The 13150-nt window shown below is 42.3% G+C and overlaps 1 protein-coding gene across 1 annotated transcript in view; it reads right to left on the bottom strand.

Moving 5' to 3' along the window:
• The window catches only part of LOC125723170 (gamma-aminobutyric acid receptor subunit beta-1-like), an 86424-nt gene that overhangs the window by 25644 nt on the left and 47630 nt on the right, over nt 1-13150 (bottom strand). The window contains exon 5 of the mRNA XM_048999572.1: nt 8147-8229. Within this exon, the coding sequence (XP_048855529.1) occupies nt 8147-8229 (83 nt within the window). The remainder of the gene's footprint in view (nt 1-8146; nt 8230-13150) is intronic.

The raw sequence follows: 13150 nt of genomic DNA, 5'->3' as shown, positions 1-13150 counted from the left end.
GAGACAAATCACACCAAAATTGAAGCAACAGTTCTACTGTAGGTAAGAGCAAAGGAAGGACAGGACAGCATAGTAACCCCCAAAGTATCAATTCCCATGAAGTTGTAATAGTGATGGTCTGGTACCTATTACATTTTAAGACAACTTGCACCAAATTTGAAGCAGGGTCACATGAACGAACAGACGCAGATACAGACTTGGAGAACCTGATTACATTGAGATAAGTCACACAAATGTGGGCTGTACACAAAGAATTTTTGGAGAGGTGAGGAAAGTGTGTAGGACTAAAGATTGTAGAGGATGAGGTGGATGGGAGAAATAAGGATTAAATGGGGGGGGGGGGGGGTGGGTTGCGACTGGAGAATATATTGTTGTCATTCTGACAACATCTAGTCCTTTTGAACCTGATACAGAAGCATGTGCCCTAACTAACTTTACATAAGCTTACATTTAATACTAGCAAAATGCTTTTGATAATTAAGTACTATTAATGTCAGATTCTTTTCCTTGAGTGTTTTTTCCAATAGTGACTAATAATTTTCCTATTAAGGTATCTAAACTTTTGGTTTTCAGGTACTCTACCACCACTGGAAGCTGAGGCTAACTGCATATAATTAAGAAGGAGGTTTATTCTGGAGGTTCAGAATGTGTCATATAAAAAATAAACATAAATTAAAGTAAATGTTAATAATGTATACATAGGCATAAATATAACGACATATTGTAATTCTCTTGTAGTATTTTCATGCATTAATTATTCATTCAGAAACACAAGGCTGAACACGGTGAGCCATTCCAATTTGTTACCCAAAATGCAATGCGGTCATTTGATGCTTTTATAAAAAAAAAAAAAAACGCATAAACCCAAATTATCTCAGTGGAATATTCCCGTGAATATTACGAATGGGCCTGGTGACAATCACAGTCTTTACTAGCCCATGCACTGATATCCAATTAGGTATGCTGCCTGCACTGAAGGCATTGCCGTCACAAATGCGAGACCAGAAACCACAATCACGGCGCAAAAGACCACAGGCGTCAACATGATAGCCTTAGATGCGCCTTGGTCCTTGTCTCAATTCTGCTAACAAGGAAACAAAAGGCTTCTCACGTGTGGAGGTAGAGAGCAACCTGAGAGTGTGTTAATCAGCAATGCACAGCAGGCATGCTGCGAGTCACAAATCACGTAAATCAGGGCACAGCACGTAAATCACTGATGACGCTGAACTCTCTCTCTCTCTGTATATATATATACACATACTATTAACACTACACCATCTATCCACCTACAGCGTAAGCATAAACAATGACCTTCAACCAGGTTTTTTTTCTTAATTTACACCATTCACTGTAAACTCTACATACTTTCGTGTGCGAAAATCCCAGGAAGGTGCTGGACCCATTGCGTGTGACATGTGATGGGGGTGGGGGGGGGGGGGGGGTGGAGGAATCCACTGGTTACCAGCAGGGGTCGATCAGCACCATGCTTGGTTGACCACAAAAAGTGTCGACAGGACGCGGCTGGCAGCTACTAATTGCTGAAATCAGGGGGGAGGGAGGAGATAAATGGTAATGCAGTTAGCTTAGGCTCTGTCTGCCAGTGAAGCTAGACAACCTGGAGGACAACCGCCCCAAGGGGGCTACTGCCTCCTGGCCACCTATCCACACCAGCCTGCCCACCTGTTTGGGGGCGGGGGTGGGGCGATGAGTCACACAATTTAAATTTATCTATATTCCCTAAATAAACTTCCCACCTCTGAGGCGATTCTCTGTACCCTCGTCTCTCATGCTTCCTTCCTGGCCACACATTCCTGAAACACTTCAATAAAATAAACAGGAACTGAAATACCCAAATACCATTTTCAAAGCCAATATTAGACTATCTTTGGTGGTGGAGACACATTGCAATATATTATGCTAGTAATACAGACGCTCCTCTACTTACGAATGAGTTGCATTCCGAATGGCCGATCATAACTTTAAATGTTCGTAAGTCGTTATTCAACATCATTGTAAGTGTATACGCAAGTACAAAGAACTAGGATGCCGGGAGTACGCACGCTACACTGCTGCGCGGTGGGAGTAGCGGCCAGAAGTCGTACTGGGCGGAATTGGCACGCAGAAAAAACAAATTATGTTGTGGACAGGAAACGGGAGCCCAATGAACACAATGTGGACTTACAGTCCTCTTCGTTCGTATGTATGAAAGTTTGGAGGTTGAATATTCTTAAGTAGAGGAACGTCTGTATTATGGTGTAGACAGAAACCGAGTAGCTTTCGGTCCTTCTTGCAAAGCTGTCACGCGTATTTTGAGCACTGTGTAGTAGCATACTAGGCCAGTTTTCAAGTTCAGCTTTTTGTAGGATGAAGGAGGAGGAAATCTGCTTTACACTCTGCGCTGAGGTTGCTGATGCTCTCATGGATGGCAGCTGATTTTATCTTGATGTTCGTGAAGCCACTGTCAGCAGCCAGTGTGTTTGGGGGAATTACCAACGTGAAATGTGGGAACATCGTGAGGGATCAGTGTTTGCACAGACACTTGTATCTGCTCCTATAAAATGGGCTCTTATCTCTTATATGATTATCCATCCATCCAAGATCCCAACTGGGGAAACCGGAGCCTACGCAGAAACCAACCCTGGGCACTCACCAACACACCACAGGGCAGACACACTTACAGGGCCAACTTAGAGTTGCCAATTGACCAATCCTGCACACTTTTAGACTGTGGAAGGGAACCAGACCCCCAGCAGAAACCCACACGAACACGGGGAGAGCATGCAGACTCCACACAGAAAGCTCCTACACCCGACCCAGGGACCAAACCCAGGACCTTTTTGCTGTGAGGCAGCAGCGCTAACCACTGCGCCACCCACATCACATGATTATGTAACGCAATAATCAAAAACAGTGATTCTCAAGAAAAGGCTTCCCATAACAGCAAGCATTGTGTGTCAAAGGTGTCTTTATGCATTAACATAAGCTATTACAGGTGCAAGAAAAACTATGGAAGACCTTCCCCAATTACTTGCCTGGTAACACTTTGCTTGACGAGGCACAAATACTTAGTAATAAATCAAGTATAAAGTACAAATATAATCACTACTTGAGATAAAACATGCATCTCGATTCATGAATGATGATCATGAGATCAGTATGTAACTAAGACTAAGTCTGTGGTTAATTAATACATAAGTAATAGCATAATACTATATCATTTGTGCCCCCTCAAGTAAAGCGGTCCTCATTATTTTAATAGAAATTGTTGAATATTAGCAAGTTATATTATCTGCTTACATTCAACTTTATATTTTTCAGAATCTGCTGAATGGAGTTCATGTATTAACTTACATATTACACTTTAGAGAACATTGATTGGATGAAAACGAAGCTAAACAAGAAGCTTTTGGGCACGATATGACAAACTGATTGGTGTCTAACACGTTTAGAGCCTAATTATTTTACAGACACTTCCCTCATGGTTTGGTGAACTGACTGCTTATACTTGGCTTTTGTGAAGACTGAGTTGCAGATGTCACATATGAATATCCAGCTATGCCTGTCAGTGAGCTCTGAATTGTGGCCACCGTTCCCCATAGCTTATACAGTACATATAATTTTGCCATTTTTTGTTACCAGTGTATGTGTATGTATTGGCCATCTCATAGGAGCAGATACATCTGTCTGGCCAAACACATACACAGTGAGGGGAAAAAAATATTTGACCCCCTGTTGAATTCCTAAGTTCACCCATTTATAAAGAAATGAGAAGTCTGTAATTTCAATGGCAGGTTTATTTTAACATCAGAAGACAGACGTTTAACAAAACAAACAAGAAAAAGTCATTATGTAAGAGATACAGATCAATTTGTCATTTATCTAGGGACATAATTATTTGATCCCCTACAACTCAGCAAGTACATTAGGTCAAGTACATGTACACTGACACAACACGAGTAGTACTTAATTAAGTATTAACAGATGCCAAGCCAGCATTCTCATTTAATGGCATTACGGTGATAAATAGCACTACGGTGTAGCAGGTCACTAACCTGTCTACATTTTCAACCTCATCACCATGGGAAATACCAAAGAGGACATTAAGGACATCAGAGACAAAATTGTTGACCTTCACAAAGGTGGAATGGGCTACATTACCATCAGCAAGCTGCTTGGTGAGAAAGTGACAACTGTTGGAGCAATTATCCTCAAATTTAAGAAAGACAATAACTGTCAATCACCCTCGGTCTGGGGCCCCAAGGAAGATCTCATCTCATACAGCATCTATGATCTTAAGAATGGTGAGGGCCAACCACAGAACTACATGGGAGGAGCTTGTTAATGATCTCAAAGCAGCAGGAACCTCAGTCACCAAGAAAACCATCGGTAACACATCCTGCCATTACAGTTTGAAATCCTGCAGTGCTCACTAAGTACCCCTGCTCAAGAGGGCCCATGTTCAGGCCCGTCTGAAGTATGCCAGTGGACACCTGAATAATTCCAATGAGGCTTGGAAGAATCTGATGTGGCCAGATGAGGCCAAAATTGAGCTGTTTGGCAACAATTCTACTCACCATGTTTGGAGGGAAAAGAATGCTGAATATAACTCCAGGAACACCATCCCTACCGTCAAACACAAAGGTGGAAGCACTATGCTTTGGGGGTGGTTCTCTGTCAAGGGTGCAGGACGGCTACACCGCATCGAAGGAAAGATGGACAGGGCCACGTACTGTAAAATCCTGTATGAGAACCTCCTACCTTCAGCCAGGACACTGAAAATGCATTGCGGGTGGGTTCCAGCAAGACAACAACCCTAAGTATATGGCCAAGGCATCAAAGGAGTGGTTCAAGAAGAAGTACATTTAGGTCATGGAGTACCCTAGCCGGCCTCTGGACCTTAATCTCATAGAAAACCTATAGAGAGAACTCAAGCTTCATGGATCCAAGTGACAGCCCAAAAACCTTAGAGATCTGGAGTAGGTCTGCAAAGAGTGGTGACCTGGATGCAAACCTAGTGATCAACTACAGGAAAGGTCTGACAGCTGTGCTGGCAAACAATGGTTACTCCACCAAGTACTAAAGCATGAGTAATGGCTCCAAGGGATCAAATACTTATTTCCCTAGAAAAATGACAAATTGGTTTGAAACTGTCACATGATGATTTGTTCTTGCTGGTTTTGTTGATAATCTGTTTTCTCATTTCTTTATTAATGGGTCAACTTAAGAATTCGGCATGGGGTCAAATAATTACTCCCCTTACACTCTCTCTCTCTCTCTCTCTCTCTCTCTCTCTATATATATATATATATATATATATATATATATATACACACATATATATACACACACACACACACACACATATATATATATATGCATATATGTATAACTGAATGTAGCAGCCACCAGTTTTCTCGAAGGCTTCAAAATAAAAGTCCATTCATTATGAAATTATGCCCTGTATGTATGGTCCAGTGAAGGAGTTGGAGGAAGAAAGTTACAGGTACCATGTGACCAAAAGATGGCTGGTTTGCCTGTTACCCTTCAGCAAGGTTTATAGCCTTATTTATATAAATGAAAAAGAAGTCTGTGCAAAGGGAATTTAAAATTGTCAGGGTGGACTGTGAGTCACGGGATAAAAGCATCCATCAATAATTCAAAAGTACTGGTATAACACACTACTTGGGCCAATATAATTCAATAATTCACCCAAGGAAAGTTTATTTGGGAGCAGTAGGGACGCACCATAGATGCATGCATTTGGTGAGGCATCTCATGATAAGCTTCCAAACGGAATGATAAGCTTCCAAACTGAAGCCTGATATTATCAGCATATCACAAAAAAAAAGTTTGGTTTAAGTCTGATTAAAGGCAGAGTTTGCTTTCAAACAGAGATGGGCAGCTTTAGTCTTCAGTCGGGCCATGAATTTTATTAACAGATATGATACGCCCAGGGGGCGGCATGGTGGTGCAGTGGTTAGCACTGTTGCCTCACACCTCTGGGTCCCAGAGTCTCCACCTGGATCACATGTGTGTGGAGTTTGCATGTTCTCCCCATGTTGTCGTGGGGTTTCCTCCGTGTACTCCGGTTTCCCCCCCACAGTCCAAAAACATGCTGAGGCTAATTGGAGTTACTAAATTGCCCGTAGGAGTGTATGTGTGAGTCGATGGTGTGTGAGTGTGCCCTGCGATGGGCTGGTCCCCCATCCTGGGTTGTTCCCTGCCTCGTGCCCATTGCTTCCAGGATAGGCTCCAGACCCCCCGCGACCCAGTAGGATAAGCGGTTTGCAAAATGGATGGATGGATGATACGCCCAGTCAGATTTGTCAAATGCAGAGGGTGTTGGCCCAGCACATGCAAGCAAATTATTTTGTTGTACATTTAGAACGGAACTCTACAGCTTTTTGTAGTTAGGCTGTAGAACATCTTAAATCAGCATAAAATATCACATGAATAATAATTCATAGACACACATAGGCCTAAATGTTAATAACAAACCAGCATATTGTTTGAAAATCCTGCCAAAATACTGTTTATCGCAGTACAATGTGAAAAACACACAAGGGAGAAGGAGTAAGCGCAATGTGAATTATATAAAATATACGAGCCGGGGTAGGATCGGACGGTATCTAATTTTGCTGCAATGATACCACCCATCGTCTCATTAGGAACATGCCCTGACATTGATAGACATGCATACAACCACGTGGGGGCCATACAAACTACTGAGCATGATTATGAATCACTGCAATGAAATTTATGGTTGGAATCAGGCCATCAAAACAGATTCCTAGACGTGGTTTGCCCTGCCTTGAAATAACAATGTGCGACAAGCCACGCCTCATTTATAAAACAGCACTCCTACGAGCGGAAAGCGTGTACAAAATCATTCGCTATTTTGACAACATGCGCACATGCGGTGAAAATGAGGAATGCGCTGGTATAAAACTAGCAAAACCACTTTGCGTAGAAATTATAGCCCCTCAATGTTTTACATTTCTGCCCGTAACTGTTTTTAGCTCCTCCTAGTGGTCAGGCAGCACGATATGCTAGCATTCATTTCAAAGTGTTTTTATTTAGTTAATTTATAAAAACAGACATTTAATATCTGTGTACTACTAGCAGACCGAAGTGGAGGGGGTCAGATGCGGTCGCCCAAATTCCAATACTATGACAGCAATGCTATGCAGCAGTGACTACAGAGATGGGAGCAATTATGCTTTGAAGCCTCGAGCAGATTGGATTATCTTGTGCTGTCAGTCAAAGACTGGTTCATATAAGTTCTCTTTTTTGCTTTATTCGTTCCCTAAGGGATAAACCCAACCCAATTTAGGAGGAGTTCAAACATTTTTTTCTCGTATTAATAGGTGTTTAAAAAGCTGCAGTGAAGAACTTGATAGTAGATCAGTGGTATAAGAGGGATGGGTGATCATTTTTAACGGGGACTATATAGTGAACAAAATGATACCCTTTACATTCCTATAATATAAAACAGTTCAGTTTTTAATGCATTACAGAAATTCTCCTTTCTTGGTGTTATTAAAATTGTTTAATACAAACACTTCTGGAAGACTTGATAAATAACCAGCAACCACTTCGCTATTTTTTGGTACAGTCGTTTGGACTTAACCGGGCAACGATAGGGTTACGAGCTGATAAATCTGCCGTAAGATGAAAATATCGTACGGCGAAAATGCATTTTACTACAGTAGAGTACACCTAAGCCAAGAACCATCATAGCCTAGCCTAGCTAGAACACCCACATTACCTTACTACTGTATTTATAATAAAGTGTTTAATATCTCATGTATCTTACTGAATACCCAGCATAAAGGAAAAATATAGTAGCGTGGACCACTGTAACCCTGGCAGCGTCTATAGTTTTTTTTTTCCACATTAAATAAGGCACCAAATGACTCAGCAGTCAGCCGAATGAGCCGAGATAACCAGGATGCTGACATTTAAGAGTCCATCAGCCTGCAGGGCGTGAGCATGTCTGACCAGTGGGTGAACCGGCCCCTATGCAGGGACACTGAAAAGTGTTTCTAAGACCATCTCAGAGGGACAAAGAAAGCAGCAAGCAGACATCATGCCCTGTGAACCGCAGGGGGACGGGGTGCAAACGGCAGTGACAGGCACCACTCACAGCTCTCGATCTCAAGGGTGCAGTTCTGCTCATCCAGGGGGTATCTGCGAAGGTCCATCATGCAGGCGGCCGTGGTGGTGATCCTGCCAGAAAGGGGGAGGCTTGTCAATGAACCCCTCCTCAGGCGTCATGTAACGCTGCATGCAAACCGTAGCCTTGCTCAAGCCTTGGGACCTCTAACCAAGCCTTTTAACTTCACAATCCAAGAAGTAAACAGTTATGCAAGAAAGAGAATTAGGCCACAGTTATTCTTCTGCTCTATTGTGTAATGTTTTTAAGAGGCTACTGCAAATAAAAAAAAAACAGTATTAATCACTGGACTGTACACTCTACACATGATCATACTTTTAACGTCCATATATTTTATTATTCATACTGTAATGTTATTTAGAAACACTCAAAGCATCTCCATCTGAATCCAGCATTAACCTCAGCAGTGTTTGGTCAGATACCACATTTATCTGCAAACTACTTAATTTCTTCTTTACCAGCACCGGCATCTCGAAAATTCTTCCCAGTGTGTCTGAGTTACAATTACAGCTAATGAAAGATTAACCAGAAGATATCAGCATTGCGTAATATGTGGCCCTTATGACCTGGGATCTCAAGTGAAGTGGTTTTATTTATATAATTTTATTCCTTATGTGTTAATAAAAAACAAAAAAGAACAAACTTGAAAAAATGGATGTGGCACACAACATCCTTATACTGTTCTGGTGAAAAGAATCACTCATCTTTAAGGCACAAGTGAATACACTCAGTAACAAAGAGAGTTAAGCATCCATATGTACAACAGAGATCTTATTATAATATCAGATGAAATGGACAATAGAGTTGGCAGTATGAGTACACTGTCGCCCAAAGTGAAGGGTCACCACATTCAGTTTAAGCTCTCAGGTGTGTCTGCAAGATCCCTTTCCACAATAAGCTCATCCTCAATGTCAACCTCATTATTAACATGCGTTGCAGGAACTCATACGCTTTTCTGATATTACCTCTGAATTCCATGTCCATTTACATAATGCAGGTCTCTAAATCTCACGAAGATGAACAAGCAATCAACATTCTGAGATGTATCTATTTGAGGAGTCTGAGGATCTAGGGAGGACAGTGTGGATCCACCACAACAAATTTCGCCAACAGCCCACCATGAAAATGCTCAGTATGCCAGATACCCGGTCCAGCACTGCTTCTCACAAACATGGGTGACTGGTGTCGGAGAAGGAGAATATTGGGTAGTTCATGCTTAGGTGGGAGGGTCAGCATGCGTAGCAGGACAAAGAGTGTTGTTGCTTCCCTGAAATCTAATGAGAAAATGGAAGGAAACACTGGATACAGACATGAATATCTATCAGTAATGACTGGACAACAATCAACTTGGGAAAGAACACATTATTCATACGGGATACTTACTGGATCGTCAACTCAATACGTAAAACCACTTCATACTTGCCCATTAAATTGTCATTTTTAGATATGGAAAAGGTGCCAATCAATTAACTGCATCTGGTACGTACTGTATCTCCGAAGCCAGAGGTGAAATGTGCCCTTGTTCAGTACATACATCTGTCACATCTCCGCTCCACCACCCTGCTAGAATACTTCTGACTATAAGGGGAGGCAATTCCAGCCAGAAGTGTGCTGGTTTTTCTCCCTACTAATAACTTAATTAATTAGCCTTCGGTAAGCTGCTGATTGAAAATTAAAATTAGATCAAACTGATGCTGTTACTACAGCAATATTTTCCCCACTTTTGTTAAACCAAACATACATCCATCTATTTTCCACTGCTAATATGGGTCTGGCTCACGGGAGCAGCGGTCTGAGCAAATATTCCCATACCTCCTTCTCACCAGCCACCTCCTCCTGCTCCTCTGGGGGAATACAGAGGCATTCCCAAGTCAGCCGAGAGATATAATATCTCCAGCATGTCCTGGGTCTGCCCTGGGATCTCCTCCTGGCTAAACATGCCCAGAATGACTCCCCTGGGAGGAATACTAAAGGTATCCTAGCCAGATGCCCAAACTACCTAAGCTGGCTCTACTTTGAGCTCCTCCCAGATGCCAAAGATCCTCACCCTATTTCTAAGACTCAGTCCAGACACCCTCATTTCTGCTGCTTATATCCGCAACCTTATTCTTTAGGTCACTACCTGGACCTCGTGACCATAGGTGAGGTTTGGAATGTTGATCAATAGGTAAATCCATAGCATCACCTTTCGCCTCAGCTCTCTCTTCACCACAACAGACCCCTGCAATGTCTGTATAACTTCCATTCTTTCCTCACATAAACTCCTGAGATACTTGAACTCCTTTGCTTGAGGCAAGTAGCTCATCCCCAACCTGGTGAGGGCAATCCAGCCTTTGTCCAGTCAAGAACCATGGCCTCAGATTTGGAGGTGTTGATCCTCATCCAAACCACTTCAGACTTGGCTGCAAACCGCCCCACTTAATACTGGAGGTCAGAACTCTATGAAGCTAACAAGAACATATCATCTGTAAAAAGCAAAAGTAAGATCTTGAGGTCACCAAACCGGATCCCCAATGCTCCTTAGTTGCGGCTAGAAATTCTGTCCATAAAAATTATGAATAGAATTGGTGACAAAAGGTATGGAATGGGGCTTTGAGTAGATCCATACCTGCCTAGGGTCATGTCACTATGGGCAATTCCAGGGTGGAATAGAGCCCCTCTCCAGGAGTTCAGTTCCAGGGCCCATGAAGTATCTTGAGGTGGACCTGACAATATCTAGTAAGTATCTCTCTACCTCTCGCACCAGTACAGGCTCTGTTCCCACCAGAGAGGTCATATTCCATGTTCCTAAAGCCAGTTTAGGTATCCGAGGACTGGTCCCGCAAGGCCTCTTCTTTCGACCGATGCCCGATCCACAATGCACTCAGACCTTTATGGTTCCTCCTGCAGGTGGTGTTTCCACAGAAAAATGGTCCCCAATGGTTCGCCAGTGAATCCCAATCAGCAGATGACTGTCAGCCTCTCCCCGAGGCCTAGCTACAGGCTGGGGCTCAGGTATTCGAATCACCCTCAGTCTGGCCCCTCCCCAAGGACCTAAATGCCTTGGGAGACCCTAGCAGGGGACCATTGGGACACATAGACAATGCAAGGTGGCGATTCATGGAGAGGCTGAACCAAACATGTTATATAAGTATTTTAAAATGTTAAATATTATATAGCTATTAATAAAAGCAGTGAAAAACATATAATATAACAGAAAATGTTTTTAAGAATTCTGGGCTGGGACGCAATAAATGGTAAATTTAAATCAAGTGTGAATTAATGTGACTACACATTACATCTAATTAGGAATTAAATATAAGAAAATATTTTATTTGATTCCTTTATTGGATGATGGCAGGAATTTCTCAACTAACATAAACTTTGGAAAATGCTGAAAAATTGCATCAAGTGCTCATCTAATATATTTGGTGCAGGTTAAATTCTGCAAATTCAATCAGCCGACACCTAATCAAGGGTAATTAATTAAGATCTCAGTGGGGAAAAAACAAGGTATCTTCCAGGCTAAGAAGCTTGGAGCAGGCTGTCCCCGCTGCGGGGGAGTGAGAAGTGCCTGCAGATAATGTGTCTGACCTTGTCTCCTTTCAAGGTCACCAGGTTTCTGGCACCATGAGAAAAGCCCTGGGCTTCGTCATTCACAGGGTAGAACTGAACACCCCTGCAGTTAGTAGGCAGGAGTGGGTAAAAGTAGAGCCAGTATTTCTTAATATTCAAGGAGCAGGCATGCCCCCCCCCAGCTAAAAATCATCCTTGAAGCTCAAACAGTGATAATTTTACTTTGATGTCAAAAACTAAATTGGGCAGTTAGGTGTCAGGGAATCTGCCAACCAGCACATTTCTCAAGCCCATTTAAAGGAATTTTTGTGGGGGACTGAAGTCGGGGTGATACAAAGTCATGGTTTCTTTAACGCACTCTGCTCTATTGTATAGTAATCATATAGTAATCATATACTGTAGTAATCAGTCTCTCCACCACACATAGACATACACATACACATTGAACTCTGGCTATAGAATTCGCTGAGCCGGGAAGGGGGGCTGCATGTCAGATATGCATTGAATTTCACTCTATCATATGAAACAAAATTCAGCTAGTCTTGCAATTTTAATTATTGTTTCTTTTGAAGATTATAAATATCCAATGTAAATTTACTGCCACTTACTTCAAAGTAATACTCTTGTCCAAGCAGAATAATTCCGATCCTCGTGTGTGCCACGCCCCCTGATTATCCACGTGTGGTTCCCCGATCTAGCCCAGCTGTGTCTGATTATATTCGCCCAGTCTTGTCTATTTCAGTCCATGTCTTGCCTTAGTTTTTGTCCGTCATTGATGTTAGTTGAGGTTAGATGTCTGTATTGTCGACCTATCCTACCCGTAGCTTCTTTCCCCTAATAAATCCCTGTTTTTCCCGACGTGCGGCTCCTTGCCTGCTTCCTGCCTGCTTGCCTGCCCGCGAATGCTGATAAGTACAAACCAGATATCTTACCCAGACATGTAGGCCATTGCAATGCTTTACAACAAGTGCGATGGAGTCAATGAGAATAGCAAAGTTCTTTAAACTGTGACACGGTGGCGTGATTGACTTCCATCACAAGTTAAATCTAGTAGTATTTTGTTAAAATAGATACAATAATGCAACACTGTAGATACAATACCAGAGCTTTCAGGAGGCAAAAGATACAGTTTAATGGAAAGAAACAGCCTAATGAAATAATCCTCATTCTAGAACAACAAGCCTCACCAACCCTCACATTAATTATTACTGTTTTACGTGTCGCATTGCTGTGACAGGTTGGCGCCTCATCTGGGGTTATTCCCTGCCTGGCATCCATGGCTTCTAAGATAGGCTCTACACATCCGCAACCCTGCACAGGACAAGCAGGTACATAAATTGGATGGATGGATGCATGTGCATGGATCCTACCTATATGAATATAATCCATCTCTATATTCTGATAGCCCGTTTTGCTAAT

The sequence above is a fragment of the Brienomyrus brachyistius genome, unplaced genomic scaffold (genome assembly GCF_023856365.1).
Source record: "Brienomyrus brachyistius isolate T26 unplaced genomic scaffold, BBRACH_0.4 scaffold46, whole genome shotgun sequence".
In the NCBI taxonomy this organism is placed as follows: Eukaryota; Metazoa; Chordata; class Actinopteri; order Osteoglossiformes; family Mormyridae; genus Brienomyrus; species Brienomyrus brachyistius.
The sequence above is the reverse complement of the archived record's forward strand: the minus strand, read 5'-3'. Positions and strand labels throughout refer to the sequence as shown.